General features: G+C 49.4%; 1 protein-coding gene across 2 annotated transcripts in view; it reads right to left on the bottom strand.

The window, feature by feature from the left end:
- Positions 1-11634, bottom strand: part of Man2b2 (mannosidase alpha class 2B member 2) — a 29316-nt gene extending 17682 nt beyond the window's left edge. The window contains exons 1-5 of one of the 2 annotated variants that reach the window (XM_048415315.3): positions 11463-11634; positions 10683-10829; positions 8593-8698; positions 4789-4961; positions 2870-2985 (exon numbers count right to left, since the gene is read on the bottom strand). In XM_048415315.3, the coding sequence (XP_048271272.3) occupies positions 2870-2985; positions 4789-4961; positions 8593-8698; positions 10683-10829; positions 11463-11600 (680 nt within the window). In that variant the 5' untranslated portion in view covers positions 11601-11634. Of the gene's footprint in view, positions 1-2869; positions 2986-4788; positions 4962-8592; positions 8699-10682; positions 10830-11462 lie in introns of those variants that run through there. The other variant, XM_085691972.2, reaches the window with a different exon arrangement.
- Between the last annotated feature and the right edge of the window lie 3175 nt (positions 11635-14809).

Genomic DNA, 14809 nt, shown 5'->3' with positions numbered 1-14809 from the left:
AGTCAACCAGACAGGAAGTAGAGGCGGAGTAATGAGAATAGGATAAGGCTAGGGAGGAGAAAGATTCCTCAGCCACTCCTGTGCAGACCACCGAAGAGGCAACATGTAAGCTGTCACACTGAGAAAGGTACTGAGCCCATGTGGCTAACATAGATAAGGATAATGGGGTAATATATGTTATAAGAGTTAACAAGAAGCCTGACCTAATGGGCCAATCAGTTTATAACCTTATGAAGTCCTGTGTGTGATTTTCTTTGGGGTTTGCCGGCTGTGGGATACTGGGCGGGACAGAAACCCCAACAAGCCGGCCCCTCATGTTACAGATGGCGCCCACGTGGATAACTGCATCCACAGAAAGCCTGAGAAAGTTTGAGAAAGAATAGAGTAAAGCATGTTTTCTTGGTGGCAGCAATTTCTCGGTTCTACTCTGCTTGCTAGAGGCAATCAAGCACTCTCATCTAAGAGAGGCTTCCTGACTCAGCTTTAGCTGCAAAACTTTGTAGCTCCTTTAAGAGGTCCTGCCATGAAACACTTAAACGGTGTTGATGAAAAGCTGAACGCATGCTTTTCGGTTTTCAGTCGTAGCAGGAAAAACGCTGCGCTGTTTTAAAATGCCGGTTTTCTGGGCCGTCCTGCCAGGGCAATCTCTGACTGTTTCAGGCAGGCAGTCCAACTGAGTGTGGTCTGTGAGCAGAATGCTGCAGCTTGCTTGCTAGCAAGGACCTTGAAACGCCATAGAGTTGTGGCAGTGAACTGCAGCTCTGGCTGGTATCTCAGCCATGAGGCTGGAAAGCTAAGGAATGAACTGGATCTAGCCATCAAAGCCACGGCTCTCCATATTGCTTAGTAAATTAAAGGCTTAGTAGTCAGAAAAAGAGAGATATACAGTAAAGAGAGATTCAAAGAGAAAGAAAACCTCTAACTGGTTTACAGTGTGTTAAAAATATATGCAGGATAAAAGTTAAAGTTCTTAAAGTAAAAAGAAAGAAAGAGAGTAGTTGGGTGTGGTAGAACACACCTTTAATCCCAATGCCTGGGAGGCAGAGACAGACAGATCTCTGAGTTCAAGGTGTGGTAGCACACACCTTTAATCCCAATGTCTGGGAGGCAGAGACAGACAGATCTCTGAGTTCAAGGTGTGGTAGCACACACCTTTAATCCTAGCACTGGGGAAGCAGAGACACATGGATCTCTGTGAGTTCAAAGTATGGTAGCATATGCCTTTAATCCCAGCACTGGGGAGGTAGAGACAGGCAGATCTCTGTGAGTTCAAGGACAGCCTGGTCTACAGAGTTATTCCAGGACAAAGATATACGGAGAACCTGTCTCAAAAAGTAAAAGTAAAAATAAAAGAAATAGAGGTTAAAATAAAGCCACATAAAGATGGAAAATGCACAGAGAATCTTCATACTGTATGCTATTATGCTCTCTTTAAATTGTTTGATTGCTGAGGAAGGAGCAACAACTGCTAAAAGACTTTTGTTTATAAATGCTGCTGAACTAACCCAAGATAGGAATTTTGAAAATACCTTGGCTTCAAAACTGAAGTCAAAAGGTATGTTACTTTGGAGAAGAGATTTTGCTTTTGTTTCCACAGAAAACAAGAGACTCTGGATTTATTCAGAGTTAAGAATAATCACCTTTGACCAAGGGAGGCCACCTGAAAAATCTCCGATAGGAACAGATGGCTCAGATGACAGAGGTCTACATCCAGAACTGATCCAAGACTGCTGCCTGAGATGATCGAGACTCACAGGATACTCCAGTCATGACTTGATTATAACTCTAAATTTTCTTTAGGTCCCCTTAAGACTATCAGCGCCCCCAACCAGCAGGAAATAGCCTGAAATACTACGCCCACATTCCCAACAAATGGACTATGGGTATTTTCCTTTGTTTAAAAAAAAAAAAAAAGAGGGAAATGGTGCGGGAGAATTATCTGTATTCTGTCAATCATGTATTTTAATAAAACGCTGATTGGCCAGGCAGGAAGTATAGGCAAGTCAACCAGACAGGAAGTAGAGGCGGAGTAATGAGAATAGGATAAGGCTAGGGAGGAGAAAGATTCCTCAGCCACTCCTGTGCAGACCACCGAAGAGGCAACATGTAAGCTGTCACACTGAGAAAGGTACTGAGCCCATGTGGCTAACATAGATAAGGATAATGGGGTAATATATGTTATAAGAGTTAACAAGAAGCCTGACCTAATGGGCCAATCAGTTTATAACCTAATGTAGACTCCGTGTGATTTTCCTTGGGACTTGCTGGCTTGTTGGGGTACTGGGCGGGACAGAAACCCCAACAAGCCGGCCCTCATGTTACATCAACCTCATCCTGGGGCAGGAGAGGGGGCTCAGTAACCGAGAGCTGCTCTTTCAGACAGCCTAGGTTTAGCTTTCAGCACCCACACTGGGAAGCTCACAACTGCCTGTTAACTCCAGTTCTGTGGTAGGCGGTGGGGGGTGAGATCCAATACCATCTTCTGACCTCCATGGGCATTGCACACACAACCTGCACTTTATGTCTCATGCATAAAAATAAATAAAAACTATTTAAGAAAACCTTCATCCTGTATGTGTGTGTGCAGATGTGTACGCACCTGTGTGTGCATGCATGTAGAAGCCAGAGGACAATGTTAGGTATAATACTTTGAGAGCCATCTCCACTTACTGAGATGTCAACCCCCTTGGCTTTTGGAGTAGTAAAGTGGGGTTCTATCAGCACCCTCACGTTTGTGAGGCTTGGGAAACCTCGTGAGTAGATGCTGCTAAAAAGTTGCTTCTGACCCACAGGTTCAGGGCCTGCACAGTTGTTCCCAGGAGCAGACATGTCACAGACAGGCAGGGCAGCTGCAGACAGGGGCACCTACCTGTTAGAGAAGGAGACGTGTGAGGGGGTGCAGTAGCTATAGCGGTCCATGGTGTGAGTGAAGATCTCCTGCTGCTCCAACAGGGATGGGGACCCACGCCACACGAACTGTAGACCCTGCGGACCAGGGAGAATCGCGGAGGGCCAAGGGTCACGCTTACTGGTGCCCCTGTTCTCTTCCCTCCACCCCCTTGCACCTCCATGGCATGCCCACACCTTCAGTCTGTCTCGAGGCCCAGGGACAAGGCTCCCTTCTGTCACCTCCTCTGTAAGGTTCTCTCAGGCAGGCACTACCAGGGCCACCTGTAGCTGTGAGATCAGCCTTATGTACGTGTCCGTGTCCCTCCAACACCTGCTCCTCAGTGCCAGCTCTGCCAGGCCAGGCCTCAAAGGAGTTCACTCTGTTCTGCTTGAATACCCACAGCCATGGAGAGGTCACTACTGTGCAGTCCAGTCTCAGGTGGCATAAGACAGGCTTGGGGTTCCGCTCAGCACAGCTTGGGGACCCTGGACAAGCTCTCAGACCCATCTATGACCTGGTTTCTGAGTGAAAAACAGGGGGAAGCTACACTCAGGACTCTAGAGCCACCCACGCTTGAAATGAGCAATGTCTGTGAGTTCAGGGTCAGTGCCTGTGCTTTGTGGGTGACAACCGAGTGTTCCTGCGTCCCACAGCTACCTGTGTGTAACTCTAGTGGCCAGCTCTACCACTGCTCCCTGGGTAATCTCACATGGGACACCTTTCCCTCCTTTTTCCTCTGGAGCCTTGCTCTCCCCAGCTGCAAGGGTAACTCTGCCCATGCCCTGCACAAAGACGCGCTCTCTATTAGCACAATGGCACTCCATGTGGAGTGGCTGGGTCAACACGAGGCCATCAGAAGGCTCCTAACTGGGGCTGGAGAGATGACTCTATGGTTACCAGCAGATGCTGCTCTTTCAGGGACTGGAATTCGATTTCCAGCAGCCATGTCCAGCAGCCACAACTACCTGTAACTCCAGTTCCAGGGCACTTGACCCTTTGACCTTTCTACACATAAATCCACACACAGGTACACTCACGTGTAATTAGAAATAAAATAGATCTTAAAAGGAAGAAGGATCTTAACACAGACGGACTGGTGTCCGGATGGAAAGGGGTGGGCGGAGCCCAGGGGCCGAGCATTTGCTGAGCATTGCAAGGTGGTCCCAGCTGTGATCTTCTAGCCCAGTAGAACAGACCAGACCAGGGGAAAGAATAGGGAGGGAACAGAAAGGGAAGAGAGGTGAGGAGGGGAAGGCAGTGGGGAAGAGGGGAAAGAGGGGGAAGGAGAAGAGATAAAGGGAGAAGAAAGGCTGTTTCAAGAAAAGTATGGGGTGGGGGCATAGACAGAGCACACCACAGCGGGGGTGTGAGGAGAAAATGGCCACCTGCATGCCAAGGAGAGAGGTGAGGGTAAACCCCAAGTCCAGCCATTAGGACAGCAGCCTGCCCTTCCCCACCACTCCAAATGCACAATGACCCAGCACCTACAGCCTCTAGAGGTTTGAGGGTACATGGCTGCTGCTCAAGACTCAGGTGCAACTGACACCCCACCTCCCAAGCAGGTCCCGGGTTGATGGGGGTGCTGGTTGAATGCAGCTGACACCAGACCTGGCCCTTCCTAGCCCCGAGTCAACCCACTGTAACTGCTTGTGTGTGATGTCCCCAGCTGAGCTCTCTGCCTGTCCCTCTAGTCCTTCATCCACATTTCTAGAATGCAGCTCAGCTCCAACCTGTGAAGGAGCTAGCCCAGGCCCTGCTAAAGGGCCGAAAGGCCCAGAGGCGGGAGGTTACTCTTGGAGGCAGCTGCAGGAGTAAGGCTGGAGTCAGACAGTTGCTGCAAAGCCCGGTGAAGAGCAGGAAGGCGGGAGGAGGGACAGCAGGTACGGCATGGGACGCACCTGGGCCTCCTGCATGGCATCCTTGAGGTCGTAATCGATCCGGGAGATGAGATGGGCGTTGAAGCCTGCCAGGGCAAACAGGGTTGGGGTCGTCGCCGATGCACCGAAGGGGTCCACGTGCCAGGAGAACTGTGGCCGGATTCCAAATGTCTCATAGAGAAAGCCATGTCCTTCTGCAAAGACAGTGGTCACAGAGCTGGGCTGGCCAGGGTAGCCTTTCCACCACACTTACCCTGGCTCTCTGGGTACCACGTCAGTTCTGAGGCTGAGCGGGTCATGATGGGGGCAGAGCAGGGTTTTCATCTTAACTCTTTTTTTTTTCTTCTAAAACACGCCACCATGCTTCCTACCATGATGATAATGGACTGAACTCTGAAACTCAAAGCTAATGCTTTCCTTTATAAGAGTTGCCGTGGTCATAGTATCTGTCTGTCTCTGTCTCTCAGGTTTATTTATTTATTATGTATATAGTGTTTTGTCTCCTGCATGTATACCTGATCTCATTATGGATGGTTGTGAGCTATCATGTGGTTGCTGGGATTTGAACTCAGGACCTATGGAAGAGCAGCCCGTGCTCTTAACTGCTGAGCCATCCCTCCAGCCCTCATCTTAACTCTTAATGGAACACATTGAATTCAATTCACCACCAATCTCTAGATGGACAGTTCCTGGGCTTCAGCACATTCGTACATACCACCATTCAGTTCCAGAACCTTCAGTCTTGCAAAGCTGAAACAGAACTTCCCAGCCCCCAGCAACAGTATCCTACATGTCTCTATTGATCTGGTGGCATTAGGGACCTCCTGGAAGAGGAACCTCATGTGTCTGACTCATTTCCCTCAGGACTAGTGAATGAACTTCCTGTCTCCAGTGATGGAGCCGGGCCTGACACCCCGAGGGCAACTCCAATGGACCTGGGGCTCCCCATCCAGAAAGTGGGCATACTCAATGCTCGCTGTTGGATGTTGCTAAGTTTGGGGGTAGTTTTGTTACAGAGCAAAGCACCCTGGGTCAGACTCATCCAGCCATTTGTCTTCTCGGACATCATCCAGAAGCCACCACAATGACACAGTCACTAGGTTCAGAGTTAGAGGAGAAGAAACAGCGTGCTGAGTGGACCACTGACTATCTCTCCCAAATCTTGTCCCAAGCGCTTTCTTCCTGCTACCCAGTGGGTCTGTAGTCTGCAAGGCAAGAGTGTTATACAAGGACTCAGTGACCCTCTAGGCCTGGGACTCTGACTGAGACCCAGGAGGTGCCAGGATTTGGATGTGGAGTAGTAAGCCATAAACAAGGTTGAGGCACAGAGAGCAAGGATGGTCAGGAAGGGCAAAAAGCATGGAGGATGCTTGTGGTCCTGTGGGCCAGGTGTGCAGAGCGGGTAAAGGTCAGGCAGACGGCATGGACTAGCACTGTTCTCCCAGCGGGGCAGGCTGGCATGTGCAGGAAACAGGGCAGATGGAGCACGGGGCTGCATGGTCAATGGCAGCATGCTGGGGTCAGGTAAGCTCTCCAAGCTGCTCCCATACTGGCAGAGCCCTCACTGCTCAGGGCACAGAGCCAGCCTGTGGTGAAGGACACTGTGAGTCTGAGTCAGAGGCATGCTAACTGCCTTCCACATCTTCTAGTTGACAGGACTACAGAGCCAGCTCAACCAATGATGGCTAAGTCATGAGGCCGTGACTTTTCCACGGCCCAGGGAATACGCATGTACAACCCAAAGCCCAGTTCTGTGCAAACAAGAGGAAGCACACTCCGTCAGGAACCACCAAGGAGTCGTCCCATGCCTCCCTTCAATCCCATCAGTGTCTCCCTGGATTGCCTGCAGTCTAGTGCGGCTTGCTCAGATCAACCCTACCGCTCTAATGTGCTGAAATTTGTCTTCCAGCAGCATGGATTATGAAGATAGTCGATAACATGTGGGTTAATAAGCTTGGTGGGCCTCAAGTGAAGATCTCCTCCCTTATTTCAAAAGGGAGACAAGAAAGGTGCGAAGATTTTACAATACGCTGTGGTATCCCTCTGTGCTTTCCCAGGGCGGCTGGACCCATGCCAGAGTGCAGAGATCATGGGACTTGCTGCTGTCTGGGGCCCCAAGTCTGGGAATGGCTATCGGCCCTTGGCGGAGTCATTTCATTCACTGAGTCTCGGTTTTTACAACTCTATTTTTAAGGTTTATTTTAGAAAAAAAATATGTGTATCTAGGTGGATAAGTGTACATGAGTGCAGGTGTCCACAGAGACCAGAAGAGCTGTGAGCTTCCTGATGTGGAGTCTGGGAACTGAACCCAGATCCTCTGCAAGAGCAGCAACTGCTCTTAACCACTGAGCCTCTCTCCAGTCCCTGGGGTCTCAGTTTTCACACTGCAAAATGAGACTAAGAGTCCCAGGGCATCTCAGTCTCCGCGAGGACTGTGTGAGCCAAGTACACCACCGCAACTGGAGGTGACGGCAGGGAGAAGGGGCACAGTGGTGTGGTTATAACTAGGGGTAGTGATGGCCTGCCAGTGGGAATGGTGGCAAGATGGTGGTGGTAATAGTGGTGGTGATGATGATAGTGGTGATGGTGATGGTGATTTTGATAAGGGTGATGGTGATAGTGGTGATGGTGGTGGTAATAAGGGTGACTGACGGTGATGGTGCTGGTGGTGATGGTGATAGTGGTGGTGGCGGTAGCGATGGTGATAAGGGTGATGGTGGTGGTGATAACAGTGATGGTGGTGGTGATGGTGATAAGGATGATGGTGGTGGTGGTGATGGTGGTGATGGCGGTAGTGATGGTGATAAGGGCAATGGCGGTAGTGATGGTGATAAGAACGATGGTGGTGATGGTAATAGTGGTGATGGCGGTAGTGATGGTGATAAGGTGACTGATGGTAGGAGTGATAAAGGTGATGGCAGTAGTGATGGAGACAGTGGAGGTAGGGACGGTGCTGATGATAATGTTGGAGGAAGAGCGGTAGAGATGGTGGCAGTCATATCGGTGATGGTGGTGAAAGCAGATAATATTCCCTGGGCATTCATTAGGGAACTATATATTCTGCTTAAAGTACTTCATATGAATTATCCCATCTGCATTCTCTCAAGAGGCAGGGATTAACATCATATCAAACTAATCTGTCAAGGAAGCAACTTGATGATATATCCCTTTCCTGAAGCCAAGGTCCATGGGGCCATGATGGTGCTAGGTCACCTGACTCTGGACCCCCCTGCTCAGGTCTACCCCTCACTGTTTCCCTTTGCCCAAGCACCCTGTTCAGAGAAGCAGGCAGAACTCAGGACATGGAGACCAGACATACATTTCTACCTACTCCAGGCCTCTGCGTGACAGGAGGAGCGGCTGTTATGGCTTGAATAGGAAATATCCCCCACAGCAGTGCTTTTCAACCTTTCTAATGCTCAACCATAAGATATTTCATTGCTACTTCATTATTGTAACTTTGCTACAGTTACGAATCATAGTGGACACATCTGATGTGCGACCCACAGGTTGAGAACCACTGCCCTGTAGTCTCATCTCCCGGGGGGGTTGAGGCCATGTGGGAGGGATTGGAGATTTCAGGATACCGGGCCTGACTGGAGAATGTAGGTCACTAGGGCAGGTCCCCTTTGTCTCTGGTTCCTTCCTGTCCACCATGAAATCAACAGTGTCTTCGTCAACACGGTCCTGCTATCCGCAGGCCCACAGTCAACAGAGTCAGGAACTGTAGGCTGAACACAAAAACTGTAGGCCAAGCAAATGGCGTAACTGCTTTTCTCAACTACTTATCAGCAATGATAAAAGAAGACAGTACAGCAGCCAAACCTGTGAGCTGTAGGATCTGGTCGTCCAAGTGGGTCACAGCCTCGTCATGCATGACCTGGCCTCCGAGCACAAACTCCAGGCGTCCTTCATCCAGGAGCTGGCGGACCTGGGCACAGACAGGCAGAAGAAAACGGTCATGTCATGGGTACCAAGCATTTCTCAGGGGCTTTCATAAAACGCCCACCCTTGCTCACTCCACAAAACCAGAACACTGTCCCTGTCCTCAACGCTCAGAAGCACATAGCCCACAGTAGCTATCTGAGACCTAGATCCATGTCTGTAACCATAAATGTGTTTTTAATTTTCAATAACTTGAGACTTTAAAAAAAACCTGCAAGAACAGAGCAAAATGCTTCCTCATACTCCTCCCCAGAACCCCTCGGTGGCAATAGCTTTGGACCCTCCTACCGAAATATTTCTGTGTCTATACCTTTCTCTATTTTGTCTGAAGCACTTAGGGTGAATCAACTGCAGCCTGCTGTACTGTGAGTACTTTCGTGTGTGCCTCAGAGGAATGGGGATGATGCTAACCCCAGTATTATCATTCTAGTCAGTAAACAAAGCTCAGACTGTATTGTGCACTGTCCACACTGCACGTGAATCTCCAAGTGTCCCACCAGTTTCCTCTCCTGGCACACCCATTCAGCCAGGGGCCATCTGTCACCGTAAACGGTCACTTTTCATTCAGATTCTTCCGTTCAGGGAAAGGCTCCTCAGCCTGTCTTCTTTTGGGGTCTGGCAGCTTAGAGAGAGACAGGCCTGCTGTCCTGGTTTCGGTGTGGTCTTGCTGATGAATGTATGTCAGATAAATGAAAGCAGGGATAAGTAGAGAAAAATCATGGGTACGAGGGTGGGTGGTGGGCTGCCAGGCTATGTGTATGGTGTTTTTGGCTTGTGTGCTGAGGTGACTTACCCAAAACAGCCCACTACACATGGGGAGCTGTTCAGCTATTGGGGATTCTGCACTGAACACAGCAGACAAAACCCTGGCCTCCAGGGAACCGGACTAGTAGATTCCTACAAGAGCTTTACCCAAAAGCCACGTCCCTCACAGAGGGTTAAAGACAGACCCCATTGGAAGAGGAAGGCTCTAAAGTCCGAGACCCCTGTTTCAACACCACACCTGTTTATTTATAAACTGTAAATCCTTGAGGCTGGTGCCAGACCACCTCCGCAAGTCTACATGACAGTCTCCATTCCTGGTATATGCAAGGGACCTCAAACATGAGGTTATGCACCATGCATGACTTGACAGACTTGATGAGACCCCCAGGCCAGCCCCAGTAAGACCTAGAAGACTCCTGCTAAGCCTGCTTGGTCTTCTAAGCTCACGTGCAGTGGTTGTTCAGAAAGGTGAATGCAGTCAGGCAGTGGTGGTGCACACCTTTAATCCCAGCAAATGGGAGGCAGAAGCAGGTGGATCTCTGTGAGTTTGAGGTCTGTCTGGGCTACAGAGAATGTTCTAGGACAGTCAGTGCTATACAGAGAAACCCTGTCTCAAAGAAAAGAAAAGAAAAGCAGTAAGAAAGAAAAGAAAAGGAAAGGTGAATGTTGGAAAGAAAACGAAGAGTTCTTAAGTATTGTTCCAGGTGTTTCCTCAGACTCATTCTTGGCATGAGCTGTCTGGTGGGGGGGTGGGGGGGTAGCTATCTCATTTTATAGCAGAAGAAGCCATGGCTTACAGATGCCTGGACCAGGTACAAACCTGCCCAGGATTTTCTGTATTGTGTGAATTAACTGTGTGAGCCACAAGGATCCCAAACACAGCTAGGAGGGGCAGGAGACAGTCAGTGTGTGCAAATAGGGGAGGGGGCAAGGTTCACCTGGGTGTTGATTCAACACCAACCCCCATGACTCTTGGGAAGGAGTGCTGACTTGTGAGAATTTTTTTTCCTCCCCGAGAATAGATAGAAAAAGAAAATATTACATTACCCTCTCTCTGGGCAGTGACCCTGACCACAAGCCCCCTCCCACTTTATTTTTAACAGCTGGCATGTCCGTAACTCTCTATCTAGTCTCCTGCTGGGACTGTCACATGACACCTGGGATACCTGGGAACCCATAGCCTGCCACTCCTGTCATTACCTTACCTGGAGTTTCTGCTTCTCAGAGGCCACACCATCCCACCACAGCCGGAAGAACTCTTGCTCCACAGCGATGAATCGCCGGTGCTGCCCGCGGGTCAATTCTGCCACCACAGTGGTATAGACATTGGCTGCATAGGCCCGCATGCTTTCCTGAGGAGGCCATCACAACAGCTCCAGAGAGGCTGAGGGTGGTGGTGAGCCCAGAGAACCAAAAAGAAGATCCAGAGACCAAGTGTCCTGGTACCTAATAGCCCCAGTGCATCCAGGATAGGAGTAACCACTCTCTTTTTACAGATGGGGAAACTGAGGCAAAGGACGGAAACGCCGCCCTGTCCAAGGTTCTGAACAGAAAGAACCACGAGGTTATAGGCCCAGCACCAAGCTTAGTTGGCTGGGTGGTGCTGTGCAGAGGAAGCTGAACAGGCTAGCCCCTGTGTCAGCACCACAGAGGGTCAGCCCACTTCCCAGTAGTCAGCTGACAGTCACCTGCTTGGTAGTCGGCCCCACCTTATGCTACCCCAGGTCTACTCCCGAGATTGGTTACCTGTCAACCCACACCTTGGGGACACACTCTCCTGCCCTGACTTTTGCAGGGACCATCCAATAAGATGTAATACCAGGACTTCGAGGCAGGAAGTGGCCAGCCAGCCCGAGGCTGCGGCTCAGACAGCAGGGACCCAGGGTGGAGGCTGGAGCCCAGGACTCCCCGCTTCCTGGCTGAGCCGGGCGTCCCCTGCAGGAGGCAGCGACTGTGCAAGAGGCTCAGGAACGCCCGCCACTTACCTGGACCGTGTAGACCCAGCCCACGTCCATGTGACTGTGGGGCACCACGAAGGCCTGGATGGGGCCCGCCGAGTGGGCCGCTAGCGGCCGCAGCAGCAGCAGCTGGCCGAGCAGCGGCAGCCAGCGCAGCGGCCCCATGGCTGGGCAGGCGGGACGCTGCCCGGGCGGCTGTCCCGGGCGGAACGGCCCACTTCCGGGTCCGTGGACTGCGGCGCCCCCTGTCGGCTGGAGTGCACGGTGCAGCTCTCGTCACTAGCTGGTGGCTTTGCAGCCAAAGGTTGGCGCCCCAAACCTTGGAGACTGCTGTTGTCTCCATACCCGGAAGCCTTCCAGGATAACAATCATTTGCATGCCGACTTCCAGTTTCAGTATGGCTTGACTTGGAACTTTTGAGTCCATTTCAGTGGAGTAAAACTGGCTTTTACAGACGTAGCTATAAAGAGGTCGAGGTTGGTAGGTTCAAAATCAAATCTGGGGTCCTGGATGGTGAGCTGGGGCAGGTGTTTAATCTCTTTGCTCTCCACAGGACGGAATGTGATAACAGGGGAGACATGAGCTGTGAGGGAAATGAGATCTAAATGAGTGAAGTTCCTGTCTACCCACCCATTAGGACTGATGGTCTCACAGCTAGTAGATCAGTACTCTGAGCCACCTCTCTCGTCCCTCCCTGGTGAGCAAGGGGCCTGTAGTATTGGGTTCTTGGGCAGTGTGGGGCCAGAGCTGAGTATCTGGCCTGTTCGACTTGTTCACTTGCCCCTCAGCAAATGCGACCTGAAAACAGATTATTCTCTGAGTAAGCACTGATCCTTCTCCATCCTGTCCACAGACCTGAGACCTCTAGATCTCACAATAGGTTAGCCCCTCTCTAGCAGATATGGGTAGCCATTTACCAACTTGTGTGGCCACAGCGCCTTCAGAGCTCACAGTTGGACTACATTTCCCAGCCTCCTTTGCATGACGAGTGTTGGCCAATGGGATGTGGGTCACCATGTGGACTCTAGCAATGGGACCTGGGTCCTTAGGAAGAGCAGCCTGTGCTATTAACTGTTGTGACATCTCTTCAGCCCGACTGTAGCTTCTTAAAATTGTGTGTCATGACCACGCGTGTGAGGCTGCAAAGTTGTTGGCTACAGTAAAAGGTTTCTGTATGCGTAATACCACACTCAAACCTGTGAAGAATCTGAGGTATTTCTGGCGGTTGATCACTTGTGTTGCTTCAGGTGATGTCACTGCAGCCTTGGATCTTCACACACAGCACAAGCGCTTTGCACCACGCACAGGCCACACAGCAAACACCACCTGAAATGTCTTGGTTCAGGTATGCTACGAATGTATTGCTTCCACTAAACAGGCAACAGCATTACTTGTTCTCACAGGAATATAATGGTTTAATCTGAAAAACAATTATTTAATATTTTCCAGCATTTAAGTGTCAAATTAGCGTATGTTTGAAGAGTAACAGTTTAGAACACTGTACTCTTATTGGTATGTGTGGTGTATGTGCATGTCTGTGGGTACATGTGGGTATACATGCATGTGGAGACCCCGGGTTGGCGCTGGGTATCCTCCTGTACCACTCTCCACCTTATGTTTTGAGGTGGCATCTCTCACTGAACCTGGAGCTCACTGATTGGCTAAGATGGCTGGTCAGTAGCTCCAGAAAGCCTCCTGTCTCTGCCTTCCAGTGTGGGGGTCACAGATCCTCACCACTGTACCCTGTATTTACATGGATGCTCGGGATCTGAAATCAGATCCTCATTACTATGGGAATCCCAGCGTGCTTCACTGGTCCCCTAAACCACTGTCTTTTCTGAAGGTAAAAGCATCCCTGGACCAAAGAGTGGGGTGAATTGTTGAGGGAGTCCGCTAGTTAGTTCCCAGCATCTTAGCCCTGAAATAATCACATAGAAACCGTATTAATTAGATCACTGCTTGGTCCATTAACTTCGTGACCTACCAACAAAGTTTCAGCGTGTTTGTCTCCAGTGGTGGCTTCATGGCTTATTCCTGACTCTGCCTTCCCTCTCCCAGCATTCAATCCAGTTTTCCCTGCCTAACTTCGTTCTACTCTATCAGGCCAAGACAGCTTTTTTATTAACCAATGGTGTGCACAGAATCCAGAGGGGAATCCCATATCACCTCCTCTTTTCTGTTTAAATAAAAAAGGAAGATTTTAACTTTAACATGGTAAAATTACATTTGACAAAACAGGTATCAAGCAAGACAGTTACAATATTTATATCTACTTTATCATTTGTCACAACTAAGGAAAACTGTAACTATCTATTCTTCAACTCCATTAAAGACTCCAGAAGGATATAATATTACCTAAGTAAACAGGAAGTTCATTGTAAGTAACTTTCAAAACTCTAGAATTGACAGAGACCTGCTGCCTGAACAGTCACCCAAAATTCTTCGGTAATGTTGGGGCACCCATCTTCAGCCTATAGGCCCATAGTATCTGGCAGACTTTTCCATGAAGCAGGAAATTTCAAAGACAATTTCACCTCTATTAGCAGTTTGTCAGTCACTTTCTTCTGTGTCCTGCAGAATGTCTGGCAGACTCTTTCATGACGCAGGATCGTCTCACCTTTAGGTAAATTCAGCAGTCATTTTTCTGTGGGTCCTGCATGTCCAGTTAATGCAGCTTATCATAAAGCAGTCCAGGCAAGAGCAGTTTCTTGCCCAAATGACTAGCAAACTCCATAAGGAGCCTCTTTGATGCCCATCATCCTTTTGAAGTAGCTTGGTGCTGCCAGGAACAGATATGTCTCATTGTCATGAAAAGTCCTAAGTTCTTAAAACATTTTAAATGCCATGTTCTGAAGGTCTCTGAAAGATTTGAAGACTGCCTATCCATCTGAAATACAACTCTGTAATCTAGAAAATCTAACTAACATGACTACAAGCTTGACTATTATAGATGACTCTCATATATATATATATATACACACACACACACACACACGCACACACACACATACATACAAAGTATAACAAGATTGACTTTAAATTTGAGTGTCTGCTGTAGGCTGAATGAGAAATGTCCCCCCAAAGACTCATGTATTTGAACACTTGGACCCATTGGTGGTGTTGTTTAGAGAGATTGTGGAATCTTTAGGATGGGGAGCCTGCTGGAGAAAGTGCATCACTGGGGGAGGTTTATAGCCTGATCCCACTTCTCTTCTCTCTCTCTCTCTCTCTCTCTCTCTCTCTCTCTCTCTCTTTCTCTCCCTTCTCTCCCTCTCTCCTTCTCTCTCCCTCTTTCTCCCCCCATCCCCCTTCCTCCCTCTTCTTCTCTCTGCTTTCTGAGTAGGGATGAAATGTGACCACTGTTTCCTGCCAGG

Source organism: Myodes glareolus, chromosome 8, assembly GCF_982192425.1.
Source record: "Myodes glareolus chromosome 8, mMyoGla1.1, whole genome shotgun sequence".
In the NCBI taxonomy this organism is placed as follows: domain Eukaryota; kingdom Metazoa; phylum Chordata; class Mammalia; order Rodentia; family Cricetidae; genus Myodes; species Myodes glareolus.
The sequence above is the reverse complement of the archived record's forward strand: the minus strand, read 5'-3'. Positions and strand labels throughout refer to the sequence as shown.